Source organism: Balaenoptera physalus, assembly GCF_965194825.1.
Source record: "Balaenoptera physalus genome assembly, chromosome: 14".
In the NCBI taxonomy this organism is placed as follows: Eukaryota; Metazoa; Chordata; class Mammalia; order Artiodactyla; family Balaenopteridae; genus Balaenoptera; species Balaenoptera physalus.
The window spans coordinates 53,091,195-53,114,231 of NC_138893.1; the positions used below are offsets into that span (position 1 = coordinate 53,091,195).

At 53.5% G+C, this 23,037-nt stretch overlaps 1 protein-coding gene and 1 long non-coding RNA gene across 6 annotated transcripts in view; both read left to right on the forward strand.

Annotated features, from left to right (window-relative positions):
• The window catches only part of CRTAC1 (cartilage acidic protein 1), a 146,507-nt gene that overhangs the window by 107,064 nt on the left and 16,406 nt on the right, over positions 1-23,037 (forward strand). For 3 of the 5 annotated variants that reach the window (XM_082424123.1, XM_082424124.1, XM_082424127.1), the window contains exons 6-13: positions 870-1,004; positions 4,181-4,326; positions 6,933-7,069; positions 10,926-11,008; positions 11,853-11,953; positions 12,406-12,574; positions 21,328-21,473; positions 22,826-22,868. In XM_082424123.1, coding sequence (XP_082280249.1) covers positions 870-1,004; positions 4,181-4,326; positions 6,933-7,069; positions 10,926-11,008; positions 11,853-11,953; positions 12,406-12,574; positions 21,328-21,473; positions 22,826-22,868 — 960 coding nt within the window. The remainder of the gene's footprint in view (positions 1-869; positions 1,005-4,180; positions 4,327-6,932; positions 7,070-10,925; positions 11,009-11,852; positions 11,954-12,405; positions 12,575-21,327; positions 21,474-22,825; positions 22,869-23,037) is intronic. The other 2 variants (XM_082424125.1, XM_082424126.1) reach the window with 1 other exon arrangement.
• On the forward strand, positions 12,603-16,975 carry LOC309642520. The gene is made up of 2 exons (XR_014253238.1): positions 12,603-13,737; positions 16,715-16,975. It is a non-coding gene; the product is annotated as an uncharacterized lncRNA (long non-coding RNA).

The following is a 23,037-nucleotide window of genomic DNA, read 5'->3' on the forward strand; positions in this document are numbered from 1 at the left end:
TCCTTCCCTCCCTAAATCCTACCTCATGGGGCAGCCAATGTGAACAGCTTGGAGTGTGGCCTTCCCCACTCTTCCCCAAACTCAATAACAAGTTTGCACAAACACATATATTCAGAAGTAGCATTTGTTTTCCTTTTTCTAAAAAATAAAAATAAGATCACACAATATGATTACTTGGCGAATTGCTTTTTCATTTAACAATATGTCATGGGCATTCCTCCAAGTCAATACACGTGGATCTACACAGTCTTTTTAGTAGCTGCAGAATAGTCCGTCATATGGATGCACCGTAATCCATCTGCATCGCTGTTGATGGACAGGCAGGTGCTCGCATTTGTTTCCTACATCAAGCAAAACAAAGTAAGCATCCCTGTACCTGTGGCTGGAACCTGTTTCTATAGGTCCTTAGAACTGGAACACACCCAGTATCTTGACCAGCATATGTGTGATCAGGGTAAGGCTGGGGGCTGTCAGGGAATCTGTGACTTGATCCAAATGTTGCAGGTAGAGATGGGTTTAGGATTAGTGTAGTTCAGCTACCAAAGGGAAGAGAAGGCTCTGTGCGGTGGCCTCTGGGTTCCTCAGCTCATGGAATCATTCCTTTGGCACAAAGTGACTCCATCTTGCTCCTCTCTTGCCTCATCATCGGTGCAGTCACCCTCCACGTTGGTTTCTGGAACCGTGAGCCCAGATCTGGGCTCCGGGAAGCATCTGGAATGTCGGAATCCGCCCCTCCCCGCTCCCCACCCCCGGCTCTTCGGAGGCATCACCATAGCAGCGTCTCATGGGCCTCCGAGGCGGCCCCCATCCTCCACGCGGGCCTGGGGCTTTGCTTCTGCCGCTTAGTGAGAGCCGATGTCCTCTCCCAGGGGGCCGGGGCGTAAGCGTGGGCCCCATCCTCAGCAGCAGTGCCTCGGATATCTTCTGCGACAATGAGAACGGGCCCAACTTCCTCTTCCACAACCTGGGGGACGGCACTTTCGTGGATGCTGCGGCCGGTGCTGGTGAGTAAAACAGCCTCTGTCCTGTGACCCCCACCATCCTACAGAGGACTCTGGTCTGCCCTGCTCCCTCCAGGTCCCACAGGCCCCAGGGAGAGCGGGACAAGTCGTTGTCTGCACCGTACAGGGAAATGTTGCTTGTCACCTTTAATTCCACATCCCCATGGTTCAGGACGCAGGGGATGTTTGTGGCTGGGGAGACAGCTTCTAGAACGCCTGACCGTTATCCATTCTCCAGCGACTGGGATTGGCCCGTGTCCCTCCGAGTCCTGCTTGTGTCTCTCAGCACTGGTCTCCACTCTAAGCTGCCTCTCTCCATTTCCCCTCCCCACATCCATCTTAAACATTCAACTCAATCCAATAGCCATTTATTGAACCCGTGCTAAGTGCCAGGCTGGTGCTAAGAGCTGGGGACGCTGACCTGAATAAGGCTAAGATCACCCTACCCCACTCCCCCCACCCGCCCCTACAAGGCACTGACATTTTAGAGGAGGAAACAGACAAATGAACGAATAGCTATAATATGAAGCAGAATAAAATCTACACAAAATAGTACTCCAGGCCCCCAGCTCTGCTCCCCCTCTTCCCTTTGTGTTCATCCATCATCTGCCTCAGGGCCTTTGCACCTGCCAATCCTCTCCACCTGAAGTGCCCTCTCCCCCTTCTCTATCTGCAAAACTTCTATTTATCCTTCAACATTCAGCTTAGATGTTATCTGTGAAGCCTTTCCTGCCTCTTTCTGTGCCGCCTGGCAGAGATTGGCACTCCCTCCTCTGTATTCCCACTGCCTTTGCATGTACCACTCACTCAGGCTCCTACATCACTATAATAATCTGTCTGTGTCTGCAAGGGCTGGGACACATTATAAAAGTATGTGGACGTAATCAGTCTGCCCTTCAACCACTTCTCCCCACCCACTTCCTCCCCACCTTGCCAAGGAATGGGAGGTTTGATTTCTCCTTCCTGGTGGCGTAGGGACGAGCTCCGGCCTCCGGAAGAAGAGGTGAGCGGGGATGTAGATACATAGATCCAAGGTCCTACAAGCGCCAGCTGGTGCTGACAGCTAGCATCCAATCCCTGAGCAGGTACCAATGCATTCTCTGTGACTTACAAGTACCTGCCCTCCCAGCACTCTGCCCGGGAGTTCCCATTTTGAACACCCCACAAATGCACCCTTGCAGCCAGTCAGCTCCCCTGTTCTTCCCGGGCAAAGCTAAAGATGGAGGCAGCTCCCCGGCCCGTCCTCCCACCCAGCTCACCTGTTAAACGCTCCAGCAGCAAATTTTCTCATTGCTGAAAAATCATGAAATGAAGAGGAGGTGGTGGTGGAGAAAACCTAGAGGATTTGATAAGGTGTTAAAGAGACGGAAGCAGAGGTGAGCGAGCAAGTTGGAGTGGGAGAAGGTATCAGGCGGGAGGAGAGAGGAAAGGTGCTATGCCCGTAATTGAAAGTCAGAGTGATTGCAGGGGTTTAACAAGACATGTCAAGAGGGCATTCATCACCCAAACAGATGCTGCTGTGAAGTGCAGCCTGGCACCGATTATTCTCGTGAAAGGGAACCAGCTCCTTGTCAAGGTGCCTCATAGATAGGAGAGAAATGGGCCAACACAGAAGGCCACCGACGTTCGGGCTGGGGAGTTTTGCAGAGAATTAATGGGGTATTTCATCCTAGAGGTTAGAGGCTGCCCCCATGCCTTTGCAAACCCTCTTTCTCAAGCCTGGGTCTCCCTGCCTCTTCTCCCCCACCCCCACCCATCCTCCAGATCCTCCCGATCCTACCCTCCCCCAAGAGGATGCTCAGCCCCCAAGGTTCTCAGCGGGGCCCCACCTTGCTTTCTGCTGGCCCCTATCCTCAGGATCTCCGTATTTGCAGCTGGCAAGAGCTCCCTGTGTCCTGGGTCTGCGATCCCCATCCCCCATCATATTGTCCTATCACCTGCCATCTCTGAGGGCCTGATGACCAATGGCAGCTTGTCCTCCAGAAGACTCAGCGTAGGTATTTAGAGCCGGCCTCCACTGCCTGTCAGCTCTGCACTTGACCTGAAGGATCCTGTCTGCCTTGGGCAGCCAGGAGGTCAGGCCATCCCTCTGGGCAAAACCACCCTCCATCCTCCCCCAGGATGAGCTCAGTCCCACTGGCCACCGGTAGATGCAGGGACAGTGCAAACAGGTGACACTGGACCCATAAGCTTTCTTCCCAGATCTCACAAGGCACACTGTACGTTTCTCAGTCATGGTGCTGTATTTTCTCTGCTGTCACCGAAGTCCCTGGTCGCCTTCTGTCAAATTATTTATGTCTCTTCATTCATTCAGCAAGTATTTACAGAAAAATACCAGGTCACCACAGGCACTGAGATGGACTCTGTGGGAACACAGATGAACAAGAAGACAGACCCTCACCTCATGGAGTGTAAGGTCTAGTAGGAAAACTGGACCCCACAAAGGAACATAACTGCACGTGTGATCAGCTCAATGGAGGAGAATGGGAGGCTGTCAGGATGAATAGCAGGGTGGGTGGGAGGGGCTTATTTTCATGGGAGTGGTCAGGGAAGGCTTCCTTGAGGAGGTGACATTACAGCTGAGAGCAGAAGAAAAAAACAAGGAGCCAAGTAACCAAGAGCCGTGGCAAGAGCGTTCCAGAAGGAGAGACCAACTTGAGCGAAAGCCCAGAAGCCGGAAAGAGCTTGGGTCATTTGAGAAATGAAAGGAACCCCGGGTGGCCGGTGCTTATGAGGAAGGGGGAAGAGTGGTACCAGTTAAAGACCAGATAAGGTGGGCAAGGGCCTTGTGCTCCCCGGGCAGGAATTTGAACTTGACCCAAGAGTACTGGAGAAGCGCTGAAATTTGAGCAAAAGAGTGATGATCAACTTAATGTATCCCAGTGTCAGGGGTGGCTGGGGAGGGCTTTAGTCCTCCAGAATCTCCACAAGTCTCCTTCCCCCACCCCATGCTGCCCCAAAACCGAGTAAAAATAGTACTTTCTGGGCAGGTGCAGCTTGAAGGCAAGTCTCTGGTTCTCTCTGCACCCAGGTGGCTTCCCAGCTTCTCTCCCTGTGGAGAGATCGGGACAGGATGAGGCTCACGCTCCCTTGCTGCTCTTCACGGGGCCCTGGCAAGGTGAGTGGTTGTGGAGCCTGCAGGGGGCGCTGCCCTGAGGGCGCCTGCCTTTCCTCCCCAGGTGTGGATGACCCCCACCAGCACGGGCGAGGTGTCGCCCTGGCCGACTTCAACCGCGACGGCAAAGTGGACATCGTCTATGGCAACTGGAATGGCCCCCACCGCCTCTATCTGCAGATGAGCGCCCACGGGAAGGTGCGCTTTCGGGTAAGAAGGAGCCTCTCCCTCGCTCCCCTGCTTTGTCATCCTGGGGATGCAGCCCCGCCTGTGCCTCCCACCAGGCTGAGTAGGGGCTTGTGGCTCTGCAGAGCCTTGGGGTGGGGTGGCCACAAGGAAGGTAACATCTGGGGGACGATGGGCTCCCGCCTGGGCTGCTGTGACATCTGTAGTGCCCAGGGCACGGTCATTGGCAGAGGAGAGAGAGCAGCCTCCCAAGGTGCGTGGCAGCAGGGCAAAGGCCCAGTGAGGTGGGCTTCATTCTCTGGGTCGGGAGCATTTTTCCCATAGCCTGGGCCTGAGCTTTTCAAATTGAGGCTCAGGCCAAGGGCACAGTGGGGCTGGGGGGACAGGGGAGGTTGAGGCCACAGAGCTCCCAACAGTTGCCCCCTCTGGACAAACGGCAGGTGGGGGACAAGGTAACCTTGAACCCCTCTCTGTGCCCCCTCCCTGAGCTATCAACAGTCTGTGACACCAAGAATTCTTCAGAAAGACTGTTTGGTGACAGTAAGAGATGTACCACCAGCCTAATGAACTTGAGTCTGGGCCTTTCTCAGGAGGGTGATGGAGAGCATGGGATGGTTAGAGCTGACCTCCGGGAGTCAGGGTGCTTCTGGAGGCACCTGGTCTTGCCAAAAGCCCCCGAGGAAGCAAGGAAGTGGCGGCATTTGCCAGAAGCTTGGTGGTCCCAGGGGAGTCACCAGGGCCCTTATGTCTGGGGCGCTGCCACAAGCCCCTCCCCTGTAGGCAGCCACCTTGGGGTGCTCAGGGCCAGCCACTCACTCCCTGCAGAGTCTTGAGACCCAGGCTCTCTGGGTGAAAAAAGAGGTACGTCCTGAACACAGAGCAGCTGCTCCTGGGATCCTGGATGATTTCCATCTTTATTCAGCTTTTTCTTCTAACCCAGGTTCTCAACCAGGGGTGATTTTGTCCCTACCCCAGGACATTTGACAATGTCTGGGGACATTCTTGGTTGTCACAAATGCGATAGGAGGTGCTACTGGCATCTAGTGTGCAGAGGACAGACATGCTGCTAAACATCCTACAATACACCAGCTGGAATAATCCAGCCCCAAATGTCAACTAACTCTTCTGATAGCCCAGCCCCAGAGCTCACAGGAGGAATAATAATAATAATAATAATAGAGACCCCATTTATCAAGTGCCTTCTGTGTGCCAGGAACTGTGCTAAGCATCTTACATGCATTATCTTGGAAACCCAGGCATCCAGTGGGGCAACCCCAAGGGGCCTATGTAGGTTTCCGTTTTTACAGGATCAATAGAATAATAACAACTTCGAGATCCTGAGGTCTCTTTGCCACCAGCTCTCAAGGCCCTCTTCAGCCCACCCTGGAAGGCGGGCCAGGCTCTCAATCAGCTTCATCACTGCATTGTTGGGGACAGCCTATTCCCCTGGGCAACCCAGAGTGGGCAGCTCATTCCTGTGGCCAAGGGAGAGGGCCTGAAGTAGGAGGCCCAGGGGCAGGGCCAGGGCAGAGGACCACTCCCAGAAACCCCAACTGTGCCCTTCCTAATTCTCCCCACGTGGACCCTGGGACTTAGACAGGCTCCTGGGTCTTTAAGGGACAAACCCACCCGGAATGGATATTCTGCTGAGAAACAAAAGGCCGCCCTCCACAGCTCTTCTATTTCAAAGGCAAGTTCCATAGGTGGGACACTTTACCAGGTCCACCAAGGCCCTGTCAGCACTTTGAAGTCCCTGCGGGGCTGTCCTGGGTCTGGGGTCTCCTCATGAGCCCTGGGCAGAGGTACCTGATACTGCAACCCCCCAAGGCAAATGTCTCAAAAAAAAAAATCAAAAGACTCCCAAGAAACAAAGTAAGGTAATAAAGGCAGCAAAAACACAGCTAAAGGCCACCTCTGTCACCTTTCATGAGGCTGACATGGGCAAGGCCAGAACAGACTGCCAGGGATCCATCTGGTGCCTACTCTGTGCCAAGCGCTTTACTTGCAATGCTCACAACCTGGGCAGCTATTATTTATCCCCGTGTTACCAATGAGGAAGGTGAGATCTGAGCGGTTAAGTAACCTGCCTGAGACCACACAGCTAGTCAGCAGAGAAGCCTGGATTTAAATGCACAGCACTGCCCAGTGTCCTCCCAGCCTCCGCCTCTCACTGCGGAGGACGAAGGGCACGTACTAGGAAGGGCATAGCGTCTGGAGTCAGAGCCCTGGCGATGGCCCCCACTCATTAGCTATGACAGTGGGCAATTCCCCTTCCTCTCCAGGACTCAGTTACCTCACCTGTAAAATGGGAGTGCTCACATCAGCCCTGCCTCAAGTGACTGATGGGAGGGCCCCATGTGGTCCGGACCAGGGAACAGCAAGGTGCTTCACCGGTGTAAATTAGGACTGTTCCTCTTACCTCCTTGTTCTCCTACAAGCAGCCTGAGGTTCATGTGATCCTAAACACAGCATACCTAGGACCCTTACAGGGAAGGTGATAGAGGACGTGCTAGGTCAGGCTTTTATCTTCGCGTGCACGCGCACACACGGGGGTGGGGAGAGTTGGCCTCTAGCCCACCCCCATTGCCCCACGCATCTGTCCACTGACCTGTAGCCCTCTCTCCTCCCAGGACATCGCCTCACCCAAGTTCTCCATGCCCTCCCCTGTCCGCACAGTCATCGCTGCCGACTTTGACAATGACCAGGAGCTGGAGATCTTCTTCAACAACTTCGCCCACCGCAGCTCCTCAGCCAACCGCCTCTTCCGGTAGATGCTTCAGCCTGGCTCGTGGCTACTCAGCCTTCGTGGGTGGGGGTCAGGGAGGAAGGCTTAGGACTCAAAAGAGGCGCTCCAAGGGGAGGAAGGAGGAAGGTCCCCTGATGAAGGAGCATTAGAAGCTGGAAGGACAGGGATTGAGCAAGAGGCTGAGAGAATGGGGGGTGGGAGGGTGAGGTGGAGAATCCCGGGCCTCCTGCTGTTGGGGGGAAGATGGTCAGGGGGATGTGCACAAAGTGTGCCTAGAAGCCAGGCTCCACTCTACCACCCAAAGGGGTTCCAGAGCCAGATCTGTTTGGGTGCATCTGGATGAAGCAAAGACAGGCAGGTGTATTGACTACAGGACTTCTCAGAGCCTTTAACATGACCATGAGTATTTTTACTTTCTAAGAGGTGAATGGAGTATTCCAAATAGATTTCACTACAAGATACTTCTTTCAGAGATTTTTCTCTTGGGATTGGTGCTCTGCAAAACATCCTTTGGGAAATGCTGGATGAGACAATTAATGGTAGATGAGGGAATGGTAGACAAGAATGGAAGCATCTGAGCACTGCATGCAGGGAGGAAAGGTTCGATTTTTCTCTAATTGGGGTCCAGAGACCATTGGCATCAGAACCACCCAGAGTGTTTATTTAAAGTACAGAATCTCCGGACCCACCCTGGATCTCCTGAATCAGAATCTCAGGGGCTGAGGCCCAGGAATCTGTCTTTTTAACACGTACACTAGGCATCAGGTGATTCTTATCACACCAAAGTTTGAGAACTGCTGTTGGAGAGCAAACCTCAGGACACATGTGGCCCTGGTTCCTGGCCTAAAACATGCTAATGGGCCTCAGCACCAGGTGGCAAGAGAAGGGTGGGCCAGGGGCCTTGGATGCAGGAAATGGGCCAGATCACCTGCTCGGTTCTCCAAGGCCCCCATCCCCTCCCCCAGAAGGGCCCTCAACTATTAATAAAAGGCGAGAGCTGTGACTAAGCGTGTTTTAAAATATAATTATTAACAAAGCATCAATCCCAACCGGCTTTAATCACCCCCTGAAGGCACCAGATTTGCTAATTAGGTACCTTGCAAAAAGCTTATTCACAACTTCCAGATTAATTGCGGAAGATCAATTGCTCATTAACAGAGACACTGCTTTCCTTCTCTGGCTAATAAAGTGTCACTGGCCAGGGCCCGGAGCACCAAGGAGTCTGTGTGGCCCGAGCACCCAGGCACCTCCTCTGCCTGTCTGGCCTCTGTCAAACCTCCCAGCCTCCCTCCCGCCACCCCAAGGGCAGGCTGGCCCCGGGCTGTCTGCGGGCAGGGTCACCACATGGTCACCCTATGGGTTAGTGTGTTTGTTTCCGCACAGCGTCAGTGGAAGCCACTTCCCAGTTACATGGCTGTGCCCCGAGTCCCTGTGGCAGATGGCTGGGTCTGGAGCTCGCAGCAGAGAGTGTAGGGGCTACAGCTGGGGCCACCACTCAGCTGGCAACTCTGGAAGTTGAGTCCCTACCTGCCCCATACCAAGTGCGCTTGTCACGTGTCACCGAAGGAAACATGGTGGGCTCCTTGTAGGAGTCACCAGGGATGCAAAGCCTCGGTGTGTGTGAGTCTGCCGGTCCTTCAGTGATGCCTGGGAAACCAGGGAACTCATCGCCCACTCCAGGTGCTTAACAAGAGTGCAGAGGCCCTTTTCACAATGGCAGGATGACAGGTGTGAGCAGAGACCGTCCCAGGCCAGGCAGGATGTGTGTGGTAGCACCACTTACACATCTAAACGTGCCTTGATCTGTTCCCATGGCTCCACCCTTCACACTCCCTCTTCTCTAGCTGCCACCCTGTGTCCAGTCCTGCAGAGCAAGCTGTTGAAAATGCGAATCTGACCACACCCCTCTTCCACTTAACCCCGTTAGAAGCTCCCCACTACCTTCTCTTTTTTTTAATTAATTAATTAATTAATTTATTTATTTATTTATGGCTGTGTTGGGTCTTCATTTCTGTGCGAGGGCTTTCTCCAGTTGTGGCAAGTGGGGGCCACTCTTCATCGCGGTGCGCGGGCCTCTCACTGTCGCGGCCTCTCCCATTGCAGAGCACAAGCTCCAGACGCGCAGGCTCAGTAGTTGTGGCTCACGGGCCTAGCCGCTCCGCGGCATGTGGGATCTTCCCAGACCAGGGCTCGAACCCATGTCCCCTGCATTGGCAGGCGGATTCTTAACCACTACACCACGAGGGAAGCCCTACCTTCTCTTTGATACATCCCACAGGCTGGCTTTGTCCCCAGCCTTGTCACTTTCCACTCCCCAATTTACACCTAAGCACCAGACACCCCAAGCTTTCAGTTCTGGGCTGCACCAGGCGTGGACCCCTCGGGCTGCCCACACCATCTGCCTCTCTCTCGCTTCTGGGTGACACAGACTCACTCATCATTCTGGTTTCAGCTTTGTTGACCCTTCCTCCAAGAAGCCTGCCCTGGTTGCCCAAATCTGAGTGAGCTTGCCCAGCTCTGCCCTGGAACTTCTGGGCTTTAGCCTTAGAAACCCCTAACTGCATTGTCACCTGAACCCAGGGGTGTCTCTGCCCAGCCGTGACAGAGGTTGCAGGACACGAATGGTTGAAGGGACTGTGGGTGCTAGCAGGCTGAGGCAGACACACCTCCGGCAGGTGTGCACACACACAAGAGCACTGCCGGGCCCAGACTGCACACGTGGATGTGCTCAGCACAGACGCCCCGCGCGGACAGAGGGCACCTCCCAGGGCACGTGCTCAACCCTGCAGACACCTTGCAGTTCTGCCAGCACCCTCTGCCATCCAGCCACCAGAAGCTCCAGCTCAGGAGACCCTGGCTCCCTCCTGAAAGAAAGCACTGGCCACAGCACAGCCCTCTGGTGACTGTGATTTGAGTGACAGCCCCACCTGCAACGTAAGGGGAGAGCGATACAGATCCTTCCTGGTCCTCTTTCTCCCCGCCCCAGGCCCAAGATTGCTCCACACAGCCAGGACAGAGCACCCAAGGCTGCGAGAATCTACCCAGTGAGAAAAATTAGAGAGGAAAGCTCAAGGCCATCATCAGCGTTCTGCTCAACGTGCAGAAAGAACAGGACTTTCACAGTGGACTTTTTTCTACAGCAAATATTATCGTGATTCAGAGTTCAAAATAGACAAAACCCCAGCAACCCAAAGGGATCCTTTCTTCCCTTTTGTCCCTGGATTCCTCCATGCACCCCACGGACATGTCTGGAGCTTCCTGAGAGCCAGGCACTGTGTTAGATGCTGCGGGAGATGTAAAGAAGAGTAATAATACATGGTCCCAGGGCTGCAAAGAGTTCGCCGTCTAACTGAGGAGATAAGATGCATTCATAGAGAGCTTCAACACGAGGCAGAAAGTGATAGAGGCCAGGAAAGTGACAAAGGCAGAGCAGGAAGGCATTGCTTCTAGCAGGACGATCAGGGAGGGCTTAGAGGAGATGGCACTGGCGTAGGGGTGGAACCCTGCGTAGTATTCAGAACTCAGAAACCCAGGGCCGCTTGAAGGAAAGTGAAGGTCAGTTGAAGGTAGTTGCATCCCTGCCCCTTCTCCATCCATCAGCTGCCCTTCCCCAGGCTGTCTATAATTCATCCATTAGAGAAGGAAAAATCAATATTTACCAACGTGAATTAAAACCCAAGAAAGGCGCAGCCAGGGTGCAGGCAGGGTCTGTGAGCAGAGTGGCTCTGTCGGCGTGCAGGTGGCAGCCCCCGTGCAGCAGGGTCTCGGGGTGCTCGGGGGCTGGAGGACGGAGCTAGTGGGCCTCTAGGTCCAGGGAGCCCACTGGGGCTTTGCCAGCATCTTGTCGTCCATGAACAGCCTGTCTCCTGTCCCGCAGCATCATCCGCAGGGAACACGGCGACCCCCTCGTCGAGGAGCTCAATCCTGGCGACGCCTTGGAGCCTGAGGGCCGGGGCACAGGTGAGGGCACCTGAGGGCTCTGGCCTGCTCTCCCCTGTCTCAGTGCTGCCCTTAGCCTGGGGGGAGGGCGGGAGGGGTGGTGCAGCCAGTCCCACAGCAGGGCTCATCCTATCCCTGCCACTCTGAGGGCTGAGATCCTGGGGCAGGGGTGAGAGTGGGGGAGGAGGCCCTGGGAGTGCCAGGCAGGAAGCAGGGGAGGGGACGGTCCGTTCTCCCAGTCCCAGGGCCGCGGGGTCAGAGGCGTGGGATTCCACGGGCAGTAGCATCTCTGGTAATGCTCTGCCGGGAGGAGAGGCAAAGGAGAGGCTGGGCATCCTGTCGTCTCACCCCTCCTGGCACTCAGCCTGGTGTCAGAGAGAGAGCACTGGATCAGGAGTCCCAAGACTCGGCCCTGCCATTGCCTCGCCCGTGGCCTTGGAAAAGGTGCTTCATCTTCTGGATCTTGTTCGCCACACCCATAAAATGGGGATAATTGCATCTGCCCTCCTCACGTCTCTGGGTTGTAGTGAGGACCAAAAGGAGACCAGGTATACGCAAACACCCGATAGACTGACAAAAACCGTGCAGATATAAAGGGCGTGTATAAAAGACCAGAAAGCAGCCTTCATAGTCTGAATTATCTGCACCCATGCTTTCTTTCAAAAGTCCAGGGGGAGGAAATGGACCCCCTCTTCCATGAATGAGCGGCCATTGGAAAGGAGAGGAGCTTCAAGCTCCAGTCTTCGATCCCCGGCGCTGTGCTCTTTCCTCCCACACTCAGGGCGTGGACCTGGCGCTGGTCGGGAGCCCCCCTCTCCTGTGGGTCTCCTGGCCGATGGACAGAGTGAAATCTGTGCTGTTGCAGGCGGTGTGGTGACAGACTTCGATGGAGACGGGATGCTGGACCTCATCTTGTCCCACGGAGAGTCCATGGCTCAGCCGCTGTCCGTCTTCCGGGGGAATCAGGTGTGCCTGGACCTGGAGACCCACGGAGCCCAGCCCAACATGCTGAGCCTGGGCTGGATGAGGGCAAAGGAGCCCGGGATGCTTGCTTGACCAGCGTGGCGGGCAGTGGACATCCCGGGCCCTGGAGGAAGCAAATTCCCAGCAGCACAGTGAACTCCAAGAAGAGCTGCCTCCCAGAAGCCCTTTGCCCCTCAGCCTTCCACTGGCACGCCTCCAAACACTGTTTTCCCCGAGTCTATTGGCTTTCCCTCCTCTTTTCCAGGGCTGCTCTTTGCAAACTTCAGCCGGTCTGTCTGCCTTGTTCACCCTCACTGCCCGGCTCCCTCCTCCTCTCTTTCCTCTGCCCCTTTTCTTGTCCCCTTCTTTCTCCTTCTCTCCCTCTCTTACCCTCCCTCCCTGTCCCATCTGCCCACCCCACTGATGCCCGGGCCTGCCTTCCTCCCTCCCTGCAGGGCTTCAGCAACAACTGGCTGCGGGTGGTGCCGCGAACCCGGTTTGGGGCCTTCGCCAGGGGCGCTAAGGTTGTGCTCTACACCAAGAAGAGTGGGGCCCACCTGAGGATCATCGATGGGGGCTCAGGCTACCTGTGTGAGATGGAGCCCGTGGCACACTTTGGCTTGGGTGAGTCAGGGCTCGGGGCGGGGGGCGGTGGTGGGAGTGCGCAGTGAGCTATTGGTGGGACAGTGGGTGCTGAAACTAACTGCATCCCGAATCCCGGCGAGATGCAGGGCTCACAGCCTGAGCATCTTCTAGCTACCACGTTACTGTGACACCAGCTACTGGAGGCAACCCTGCTTTGAAGTGAACCTGAGCTCAGGAGGGAGGTTTTCATGCCCCGCTCCTTGCCGGGGTCCGCATCCTGGTGCCTCTGTCGAATTAGTTCACCTTGGGGTCAGAGTATTTAATCCTCCATTTGTCCAAGGCTATGGCCTTGTTCTTCAAACAATGGCCTGCACCAAACCTATCCAAACCAGCTGCTTCCCTGGCCGCTTGGGTGTCGGTTCAGTGATTAAAATGTCTCACCAAACCCCTGGTGCCTTCTCTTGGCTAGAAGGCTTGGGAAAAGCATGCATGATCAGTGGGAGTGATGTCACCCCCGAGAGGGTGAAAATTGGTTCTTGGCTGGGGGTGGTATTAAAAAAATGCTAGTCTTTTGTGTGTGTGTGTGTGTGTGTGTGTGTGTGTGTGTGTGTGTGTGTGTATACACACATAAAAGACTAGCCTTTTATATATATATACACACACATACGTATGTATATATATCTATATGCACATGTGTATGTATGTATATTACATATATGTGTGTGCATACATATATATAACATAACCAGATATACAGTATACCTGTGGTGTTAATAAAATATCACTATACACCTATTAGAACAGCTAAAGTAAAAAATAGTGACAAAACCAAATGCTGGCAAGGAAGTGGAAAAACTGGATCTCTCGTTCGTTCCTGGTACAGCTACTCCAGAAGATAGTTTGGCAGTTTCTTTTAAGACAAAAACTAAACTATACAACCATTATAAGACCCAGCAATTGCACTCCTGGGCATTTATCCCAGATGAATGAAAACTCATGTCCACACAAAAATCTATACATGATTGTTCATAGTAGCTTTATCTGTAATAGCCCAAACTGGAAACGACCTTGATGTCCTTCAATAGGTTAACGGTTCAACAAGCTGTGGTCCATCCACACCATGGAATATTACTCAGCAATCAAAAGGAATAAACTATAGATACACACAGCAACTTGGATAGCTCTCATGGGCATTATGATGAGTGAGAAAAAAAAAAGGCCAATCTCAGAAAGTCACATGCTGTTGATTCCATTTATATAATATTCTCAAAATGACAAAATTATAGAGATGGAAAATAGATCACTAGTTGCTGGGGGCTAGAAATGGTGAAAAGGAGAGGGGTGGGTGTGACTTTAAAGGGATAGCCCCAAGGAGGTCTTTGTGGCGAAGGAGCAGTTCTGTGTTTTGATTGTGGTGGTAGTTGCACGAATCTACAGGTGCTTTGCATAAGATACCTTATTCCATTCTCACCACACAAGATGAATTAAGAATCATAACCCCCATTTTACAGGTCAGGAAACTGAGGCTGAGGTTAAGTAACCTGCTCTAAATCACACCTCCAGAAAGCAGGGAGATCTGGATTTGGACCCCACCTCCTTGGACACCACAGTCTGAGGTCTTAACCACTGTGGCTTGACTGCCAGACCTCCCATAGCTGCTCTGTGCACAGCCAGCCAAGGTCCTCCTGCTCTGCCTCTTTCTTACTGGACATCCATGACCCCTCAGTTACCAGATGACCCAAGTGAGGCCATCCACGCCAAGGTGACTGCCATGGTCTCATAGGTAGGATGTTTATCCAGGTGTCTGGCTTGGATATCAACCCACACCCCATTGTACAGATAAGGAAATTGAGGCTCAGAAAGCAAATCAATGGTGTGGCCAGGACTGGGGCTGGTTTCTCCTTCCACACATCCCATGAGCTGCCTCTGCTATTTTGAGACGTGTATGATAGGTCTTATTGGGTCTCTTCTCTGGCCAGTATCTGTCCCCGCCAAGAGACCAGACCTGCTTCTTCAGCTGGGCAGCCTCAGCCGGGCCATCTGGTGGGATCGCAGGGGCCCGAGGGCCTCCGTGCCCCTTCACAGCAGTCTGCCTCCCCCGCTTAGGGAAACGGGTCCTGCTCCTGCTTGGGAGTCCCTGACCGCCCTGACTGCCAATGCTTGCTGTTTTGCAAGGCTGTGGGCTTTGTTCTGGGTCTGAGCTCTGGTTCAGACTGCTCCACGGGTCCCCTGCAGCCTCCCCTGTTGCCGGATCCACTCCCAGAGAGGCGCAGAAGGAAGGCTGCTCTTGGAGACCGGCCCCAGTGGGTCAGCCTTGGGCGTGGCAGTGAGATTCCCTGAGGCCACTCAGCAGGCAGCAGGGCCAGCAGCGGGGGACACAGCGAGGGGCAGGTAGCTCCATCCCTGCAGCTCCAAGGCCCCCACGTCCGGAAGGAACTTCATGGATCTAGCACAGCACAGGCCTTCCTGATTGATGGAGGCCCAGCAGTGGGGCAGGAAGAGAGGGAGCCGATGGGAAGGCCGGATGGAAGGAAGGATTGAGGAAAGAGAGAGAATAGCGGGGAGACAGACAGAGACGGGGCAAAGAGACAGATGAAACAAAGAAATGCTCCCTGCCCCCCAGGCTCACGATTGTGAAAGAGGCAGAGGGACACAGGAGCTCTCGTTGCACACAGATTTGGATGCTCTGTCGTACTGGCCCAGTGGCTATGAGGACTGAGATGGGATAAATTCTCTCTGCTCTGGGCAGTTTTCCCAAGGAAGTGGGCCTTGAACTAGGGCTAGAAGGATTGTGGGAATTTGGAAGGTGTGGATGGGAGCTGAGGAGAGCATCCAGGGGCTGGGCTGGTTTGAACAAAGGCCAGAGGTGGGAGTGTTCACTGTGTCCACAGAGTAGGAAAGGTCTGGTGGGAGCAGAGTCTGGAAAGGGAGGTCAGGGCCAAACTGTCAGGGGCACCCAGAGCCAGGTGGAGAGGGCGGGCAGAACAGAGGGAGCTGCAGAGCCAGGAAAGCCAAAGCCAGGCTTTGCTGTTGGAGGGCAGGGCCGCGAAGGAGCCCAGGAGCCACTCCCAGGGCATAGTTATCTGTAAATGTGCTCCTGTGTATTTTGCATGTAATAAAGTCATATTAGAAGGCTTTAATTTTTTTTCTGACTGCAGGAATAATGCATATTGGTTATAGGAAAATTAGAAAATATAACATCATTTAATAAAGAAAGTAAAAATAACCCATAATCTCGCCACTATGTTTGGAATATTAAGCAAAAAGGAAACGTTCTCTCTTCACCCTCCGGCAGTGTCCTTTGATTCATTTAGTCTCTAATCACTTACTGAGCACCTACTCTGTGCCAAAAACTAACTAGACAAAGAGCCTTACCATGGGTAACCTTACATTCTAGTGGAAGGAGGAGTAATATATGACACCTGATAAACGTAACAACTAGGTAAATATATAAAATGTTAGATGTTAAGTGCTATGGAAAAAGAAAATGCAGAACAGGGTGAGGGGATTAGGAATGCAGAGGGGAAGGGGCAGGGAGCAGATTCAAATATAGTATTCCAGGGTGGCCTTTTCCCAGTTCCATACTTTTTTTTTTTTTTTAACATCTTTATTGGAGTATAATTGCTTTACAATGGTGTGTTAGTTTCTGCTTTCAGTTCCATACTTTTGATACGATTTTATTGCATGCAAAATACACAGGAGCACATTTATAGATAAATATGCCTTGGAATCTTTTTTAACAGAAATTATTATACTCTCTCTATTATTCCCAGACTTGCTTTTTTCTCTCTCTCTCTTAACGGTATATCCTGGACATCACTCCAAGTCTGTGCATATCTCCTTTGTTTTCCTTTAGTGCTGCACAGTATTTTATTGTGTGGCCACATTCACAATTTATTTAGCAAGTCCCCTACTGATGGACAGTTTGATGGTTTCCAATCCTGAACAGTTTGTTTTGTGGTATTTGGGCTGAGAAGGGGCAGGTCCAGAATAGGAATGCAGAAAGGGCTGCTTTGACGTCTGCATGACTAAGAAGGAGATGCGGCTGGAGGCTGTGAGGGAAGGGCAAGGGCTGCAGGAAGCCCCCCTTCCAGCACCCGCAACGCCCCTGCTCACCCCCTCTGACCCTGCTCCTTCCTCCCTCCAAAACCACTCCCTGCCTCCTGACTTTGCAGCAAGGTGTGGTGAGCGGCTTGTCCGTGGACATGTGTGTGGGCGCACACGTGTGCCTCTCAGCAGCCAGCCTCCCGGGCCCTTCTCTTCCCCACGTGCCTGGCCAGCTCATCTCTCGGTGGCTGGAGAAGGAACGCCTCCCAGCTCTGCAGGCCTTTGCTTGGTCACCACTGAGCTGTGGTTACAGCGCTCAGCTTCTCAGACCCTCACTGTGCACCCCGAGGGTCCAGACTGCATCGCATCACACAATAAAAACTCAGGGACCTCGCTGTGTTTCATTCTTCCGGGGGGTTCCCAGCAGGCCCACTCTGTTGTGCAGAGGGCTCTCAGCTTCATCCTAAAGAACCATTCCGCGTACCCCCGCTTGGGGGAGCCCCTGGCCTTGTTTGCTGCGCCCTCCACCCTGCCCTGGCCTCGCCCTGCTCCTCCCGCTGCAGATGGCCCGCCAGGCTCATAAATCAGCGTTTCTGCTCACAGCCCTTGTTGAGTGCTCCACTGGACCCCGGTTGCTCTGAACCGACATCCCAGCCCTGCACACCCACCGCACGTATCCCACACCCAGGCTCTCTGGCTCCGAGCTAGCACACAGCTGAGGCAGCTCTACCAAACCCAGTAAGTGAAAACAGGCGCCAGTAATCTCCTTGCCCCACCAGCCCCCCGTCGGGGGGCTCACCCCCTGGGCCAGCCCACCCCAGGCTTTGATGGCACCCCCAGCCCCTGCACATACACCCCTCCTTCCTTTCAGCTGATGGTTTGCAAGTGACTCAGAGCTGCCTCCAAGCCGGTTGGTGCTCATTTAGGGAAGGAAAATTCAGTGGCCCACATAAAAACCACTTTATTAAAGTGCAAAAATCTTCCACCAACTGTATTCCCACCATCTGTTTTGCTTGTAATTCTTCTGAAAAGCGCGATTCTCTGTGCCTCCTTGGCCTTTGTCCTTTAAAAGCTGCCAGAGGCGACTCCCTGCTGCTCTTAATGGGCCCTCCTCTGCTCACGACCCAGCTCCCTGACACACCGGCCCCGCAGTCTGGCCAGCTTAAAGGCCCCCTTGCTTGTGCAGCTGCGTGAAGACTTGAGATTTCTGGGGCAGAGGGAACAGCCGGACCTGGGGGCAGAAGCCTGGGTTCCAGTCCTAGCTCAGACACCTGCAGGTCACTGCACCTTGCCAAGCCTCAGTGTCTACATCTGGGAAGTGGGGATAAACTCTCCCTCTCAGAGTAATTGGGAGGATTCAAGTCAGCCACACCTGTGAGGGCTCCAGAGTCCCTCCCCACACCACCCCCCGCCCTGTCTCCTCTCCCACCCACCCCACCTAACACACATGCTCACACCCTGCTACTTCCACTTTGAGCTTCTCCCTGATCTTCAACACACATGCCCTTTTCATACCTCTACACCTTTGCCAGTGCTGTACCCTCTGCCTGGAATGCCCCTTCCTTCCCTTCTCTGCCTCACAAGCTCTTGTTCCTCCTGCATCCTCCAATGAAATGACTTTTAACACCCACCTCTCTCACCAAGTGGTACCAACACTATGGGTGCACTTTCCCAGTTTATCATAACATAATCACTATGTTCATTGCCCCCATGGGGCTCAGCTCCTCCAGGATGGGGCCTGGGTCTGTGTCCTTCCTGCTAAATCCCAGATCCCTTCATGATGCTTGGCCCATGGTGGGCTGGTCATTGGGGTGGGGTGGGCAGTAGAACAAGGATTTAGCAGGTATGGGCTTTGGGATCAGACATTCCCTCTCTGGGTAACTGTGAGCAATTCCCTTCACCTCTCCAAGTTTCATCCCCCTCGACTCTAAAATGGAAATTATAAAACTAGTACCTTCTCATTGGACTGCCGTGAGGATCCAATGCCCTAACACTGGTCACCTGGCAGTTTGGGGTGCATACTCTCTAGCAGTATTGCCAACAAGCAAAAGCCCTTTGGGAACTGCAGGGCGTCCCCCCATGTCTAAGAGATGATGAGGATGGGGATGCTGAGGGTCAAAATCGGCCGGGGCAGGGCTGACATTCCAAGGAAGAACTGTCCTTCCTGGATGGGGTAGAGCTCCCTTCTTACAGATGAGGAAACTAAGGACCCAAGTCGGCAAAATAATCAGTGACAAAGGAGGGAGTCCTACTGAGATGTGCTCTCCTGGTGGCTGACTTATCTCCTGGTCCTGCCCCTCCCTGGGTCTGGAGGAAGGGAGGAAGCTAGATTCAGAGGCAGGATGTAAATTCGTGATTGTCTATGAATATTCGGCGACTCTTTTGAGTTATTTGTGGCACTTCTGTCAGGCTGGAAAATGTATTCATGTAGCTGTTCTGTTGGCTTAGGTGAGAAACATTTGCTCTTTGTCTCCTTTTTTTTAGTAGAAAAGTGTTTACTTTTTACATCTGCCATTTAATTTGGGCGCTGAACACCCTAAAAATGCCACATCTCTTGAACCTCAAGAGACTGCTTCAAAACAGTAAAAGAGGGGGCGGTTGATACCTCCCCAATCCTATTTTCACCCCCTTCCCCCAAAATGAATTATTGTGGAAGGAGGGAGCGGGGGAGTAGGAGTTCATGAGAAATGTTTTCTGGCTTAATAAAGCCAACCCCAGAACCAGTAAGGCCAGGCCTGGAAGGGGAGAGTCTCCGTGGGAAGAGGAGCTGCACTGCGTCTTGGGGTCTCTGCACTGTGTGCGAGTCTCTGCTCCAGGAGCCTCTCTGGTGCTGCTGCCCCATCGCGGGCACAGGGGCAGGAGCTGCTCACCTTTGACACTTCCAGACAGTAGCAGCTGGTCCCTGCCCTCAGTAATTCACGGCGGCCCGAGGCTGGAACGCTACAAAGAGACTTCTCTGGAAGCCTTGGGTTGGAGGCAGCAAAAGAGAACCAAACACAGGGAGGCTCAGGAAGCGGATGATGTGGCTCTCAAGGTGCACCTTCCTCTGGAAGCCCCGGACTGACGCACCGGGACTCGGGGAGAAAGACGCAGCTGAGTCCTTCCACGCCGTCCTGTCTTAGCTCCCACCCCAGAGCAGACCTCTGCACACAGGCGTCTGTACATAGATTCCCCACAAAGTCTAGACGTAGCTTCAACCCTTTTCTAAAATACGGGAACCCCTTTCATACGTGAAAAAGTTTCACAGACCACCCTCGACCCCCATAGTAGCGATCATTGTAAAATCCACTGGTGGACAGCAGTCACCAAAAGCTGCTATAAACTTGACAGCGCTTTTCAGTTTCACTTGTTTTCTAACAGTGTCTATATGCATTAAGGGGAAAGTAGCACACACGTGTGGGTGACATCATTTTTTCAGCCTGCGAGTGATGCTTGGGGGAGTGTATGGATTGGTGGCCCCCCGAGCACCAAGCCCACGTCTGGTCAGCCCTGGTGGGTGACGACCGGCGAGGGGGCTGCAGCCTCCCTCCTACACGTGCTGAGCACTGACCTCTTTCCCAGGTGACTGATTGGAGGAAGGCCCCTCCCAGCAGGTGAGGCCCATCCCCCACTCCTCTCCACCCCGGTCCATCACCATTAGCCTGACCTTGTCTCGGTGACGGGCCTGTTGCCTTAAGCAGGGAGCTGGGGCCGGCTTTGACGATGCCTAAACACCTGACAAATCTTTCCAACCTGCTTCCTGCCAGTGAGGTAACACGTCGCTTTAAGGATGTGTGCAGATGGATTCACCATGAACGTTCTCTGAGCTCCGCCACTGTTAGTTTTTGTAAACATCTCAGCTTTGTAGAACGGTCTTTCTCCTGTGCCCTCTGCCTTCTGGTTCTTTGTCACCTCAGCTTTTATTTAGAGCGCGGCTCAAATGCTTTCTCCCCAAGAGCCTATCCCTCACCACCCTGACTCGAAAAGCCCCCAGCCTACTCTTACTTCCTTTTTATCCCATCACCCTATTTTTGTTTTCTTCACAGAGCTTGTCAATATCTGGCATTATTTGTTCATCTGTGTGCCTGTCTATCCCCACTAGAGTGGAAGCTCCCTAAAAACAGGGATATTCCCAGTGACGGCCCCTATCAGACTATTAACATCCAATATAAATACAAATACAAATAAATGCAACACGCCTGAGATTACACAGCAAGTCAGATGTAAAGCTGAGATTTGTCCCCAGGTCTCCCAGATGCCCACCCCCGGCCATGTCCTTCCCAACATGCTCGGTAAGTGGTACAGCCAAGATCTGAACCCAGGACTCCAAAGTCAATATGTTTACCACCAGGCTTTACTCTCTTCCCTCCAAAATCCACTAGAATATAAGTTCTAGAAATGTGCTGTCCAGTATGGTAGCCACTAGCCATGTGTGGCCATTTCAAGTCAGTTAGTTAAAATTAAATTGAATTTAAAATTCAGTTCCTTATCACACCACTTCAAGTGCTTAGCAGCCATGGCCAGCAGCTACCATAGCTGACAGAGCAGATAGAGAACTTCGCCATCACTGCTGAAGTTGTCCTGGACGGCATTGTTCTAAAAGAGCAGGACCTCATCTGCCTTGTTCACTATTTCCCCAGCACTTAGAACAGTGTTCAATTCATATTTTTTATTAGGTGAATGAATAAATGAATGATGATACTTTTGTGGAGAATCCCTCCCCGCACACTGCCCTGCAGCTGATCCTTTCTCCTTTCATCCCACAGGGAAGGATGAGGCCAGCAGCGTGGAGGTGACGTGGCCCGATGGCAAGATGGCCAGCCGGAACGTGGCCAGCACGGAGACGAACTCGGTGCTGGAGATTCCCTACCCCCGGGATGAGGACAGACTTCGGGACCCGGCCCCTCTGGAGGTGAGCAAAGGCATCTGGGCCTCAGAGCCAGAAAAGCAAGCCCCACCCATGGGCTGAAGCTGGATTCCCAGGAATCTGCAGACTTTGTTTCTAGAATGACAGAAATCTTCTTAGCAAAAGGCAGGCTTTATAGTGACCCCTCCATGTGTAGTTTGCACACCAGTGTCACACCCACATCTCTTCTGCTCCTCGCAGAAACCCTGGGGTATTGGAAGGGCAAGCATTTTTCACCCATTTCATGGGGAAGGAAAACCAAGACCAAGAAAGAGAAACCACCAACACCGCACAGCCATTTGTGAGCAGAGTTTACAATTGGCCCCAGGTCTCCTGCTTCACTTCTGGTTCTTTCCAAAGCTTCTGACAAAGCTGTTGCTTCTGAGGGTGGGGCAGGGCCTCTGGGGGCTCCTCAGGGAAGAGCTCTAAACCGCTCTCTAGAGAGAATCACGCCATTGTAGATAACAGGGGCCCACTTAAACTCACACAGAAGAGGGGGCTCACAAGGAGGGTTCTAGAGGAGCTCACAAAATGCAAGGGAAGCTCGGGGTGAGAGCCATGGCAGCTCAGTGGCCCCAGGAGCTCAAAGACCTTTGTCATTCGTGCACTGGCTCTGGGGGGAGCATTATCCTTCCCCAGGAAGCCGCACCAGCACCCCGTCATTTGTCATTTCCAACAGTCAACATTTTCTGTCTTGTGTAAAGTGTTCCGTTTCGAGTCCCCGGCCACCCCGCCTCCAGCCACCAGCCTGCTGTCTCTGGGACCTCCACGTAGACACAGCAAAGCCTCCACAGCCCGGCGTGACCAGGCGCCAAAATCTCTGTCTCAGCCCCACTTAGTTCAGATTCTAGCCACAAAGCCTTTGAGTCCCTCCTCCTGCTGGGATGTCCACCTCTTGTCCAGCCAGCCCTGCCCAGAGGTGGGGGACGGCCTGGCTTGCAGGCACCCACCCCCGTGAGTGGGGAAGGTTCTCAGAGAAGGGGGTGCGGGGAGTGAGCAGAAACCTCTAAAAGCTTCTCCACCCCTCTCTACACTTTGCCTTCCTGAGACCCGGCCTGTCTCAGGGTGATGCCACAGGAGGGACAGACTCTGTTAGGTGTCCCGGCGCAGGCATGTGGGTCCCATGCAAGGGGAGTGAGCAGGGGTTTACACCGATCTGTTCTTGGCCTCCCCGCCCAGTCTCCTATTCTCAGCGCAAGGGAAGGGGCCTGGCAGGGAGGGGATCTCCCAGGCGCAGAGCTGAGAGCAGCCCTCATTTGGGGGTCAGGGTGACAGCTGCTCTGCAGCTGTAACTAGGAGGGGACCTGAGATGGGATCTTCTCAACTCACTAGTGTCTCTGTTTCTGCCTACCTTGCAGTGCGGCCAAGGATTCTCCCAGCAGGAAAATGGCCATTGCATGGGTGAGTTGCCTGCCGGTACCAGGGGACAAGGCAGAGGCCGGAATCTCACTGGGGAATGTCAGCCTGGGCCCTGGCAAGGTTCAGGTTGCAGACAAGGGGCGGAAGGGTGAGGAGGCGAATGTGTTGTTTGTCCCTGAGGCTTCAGATGCCAAGACAACCGCCAGGTGAC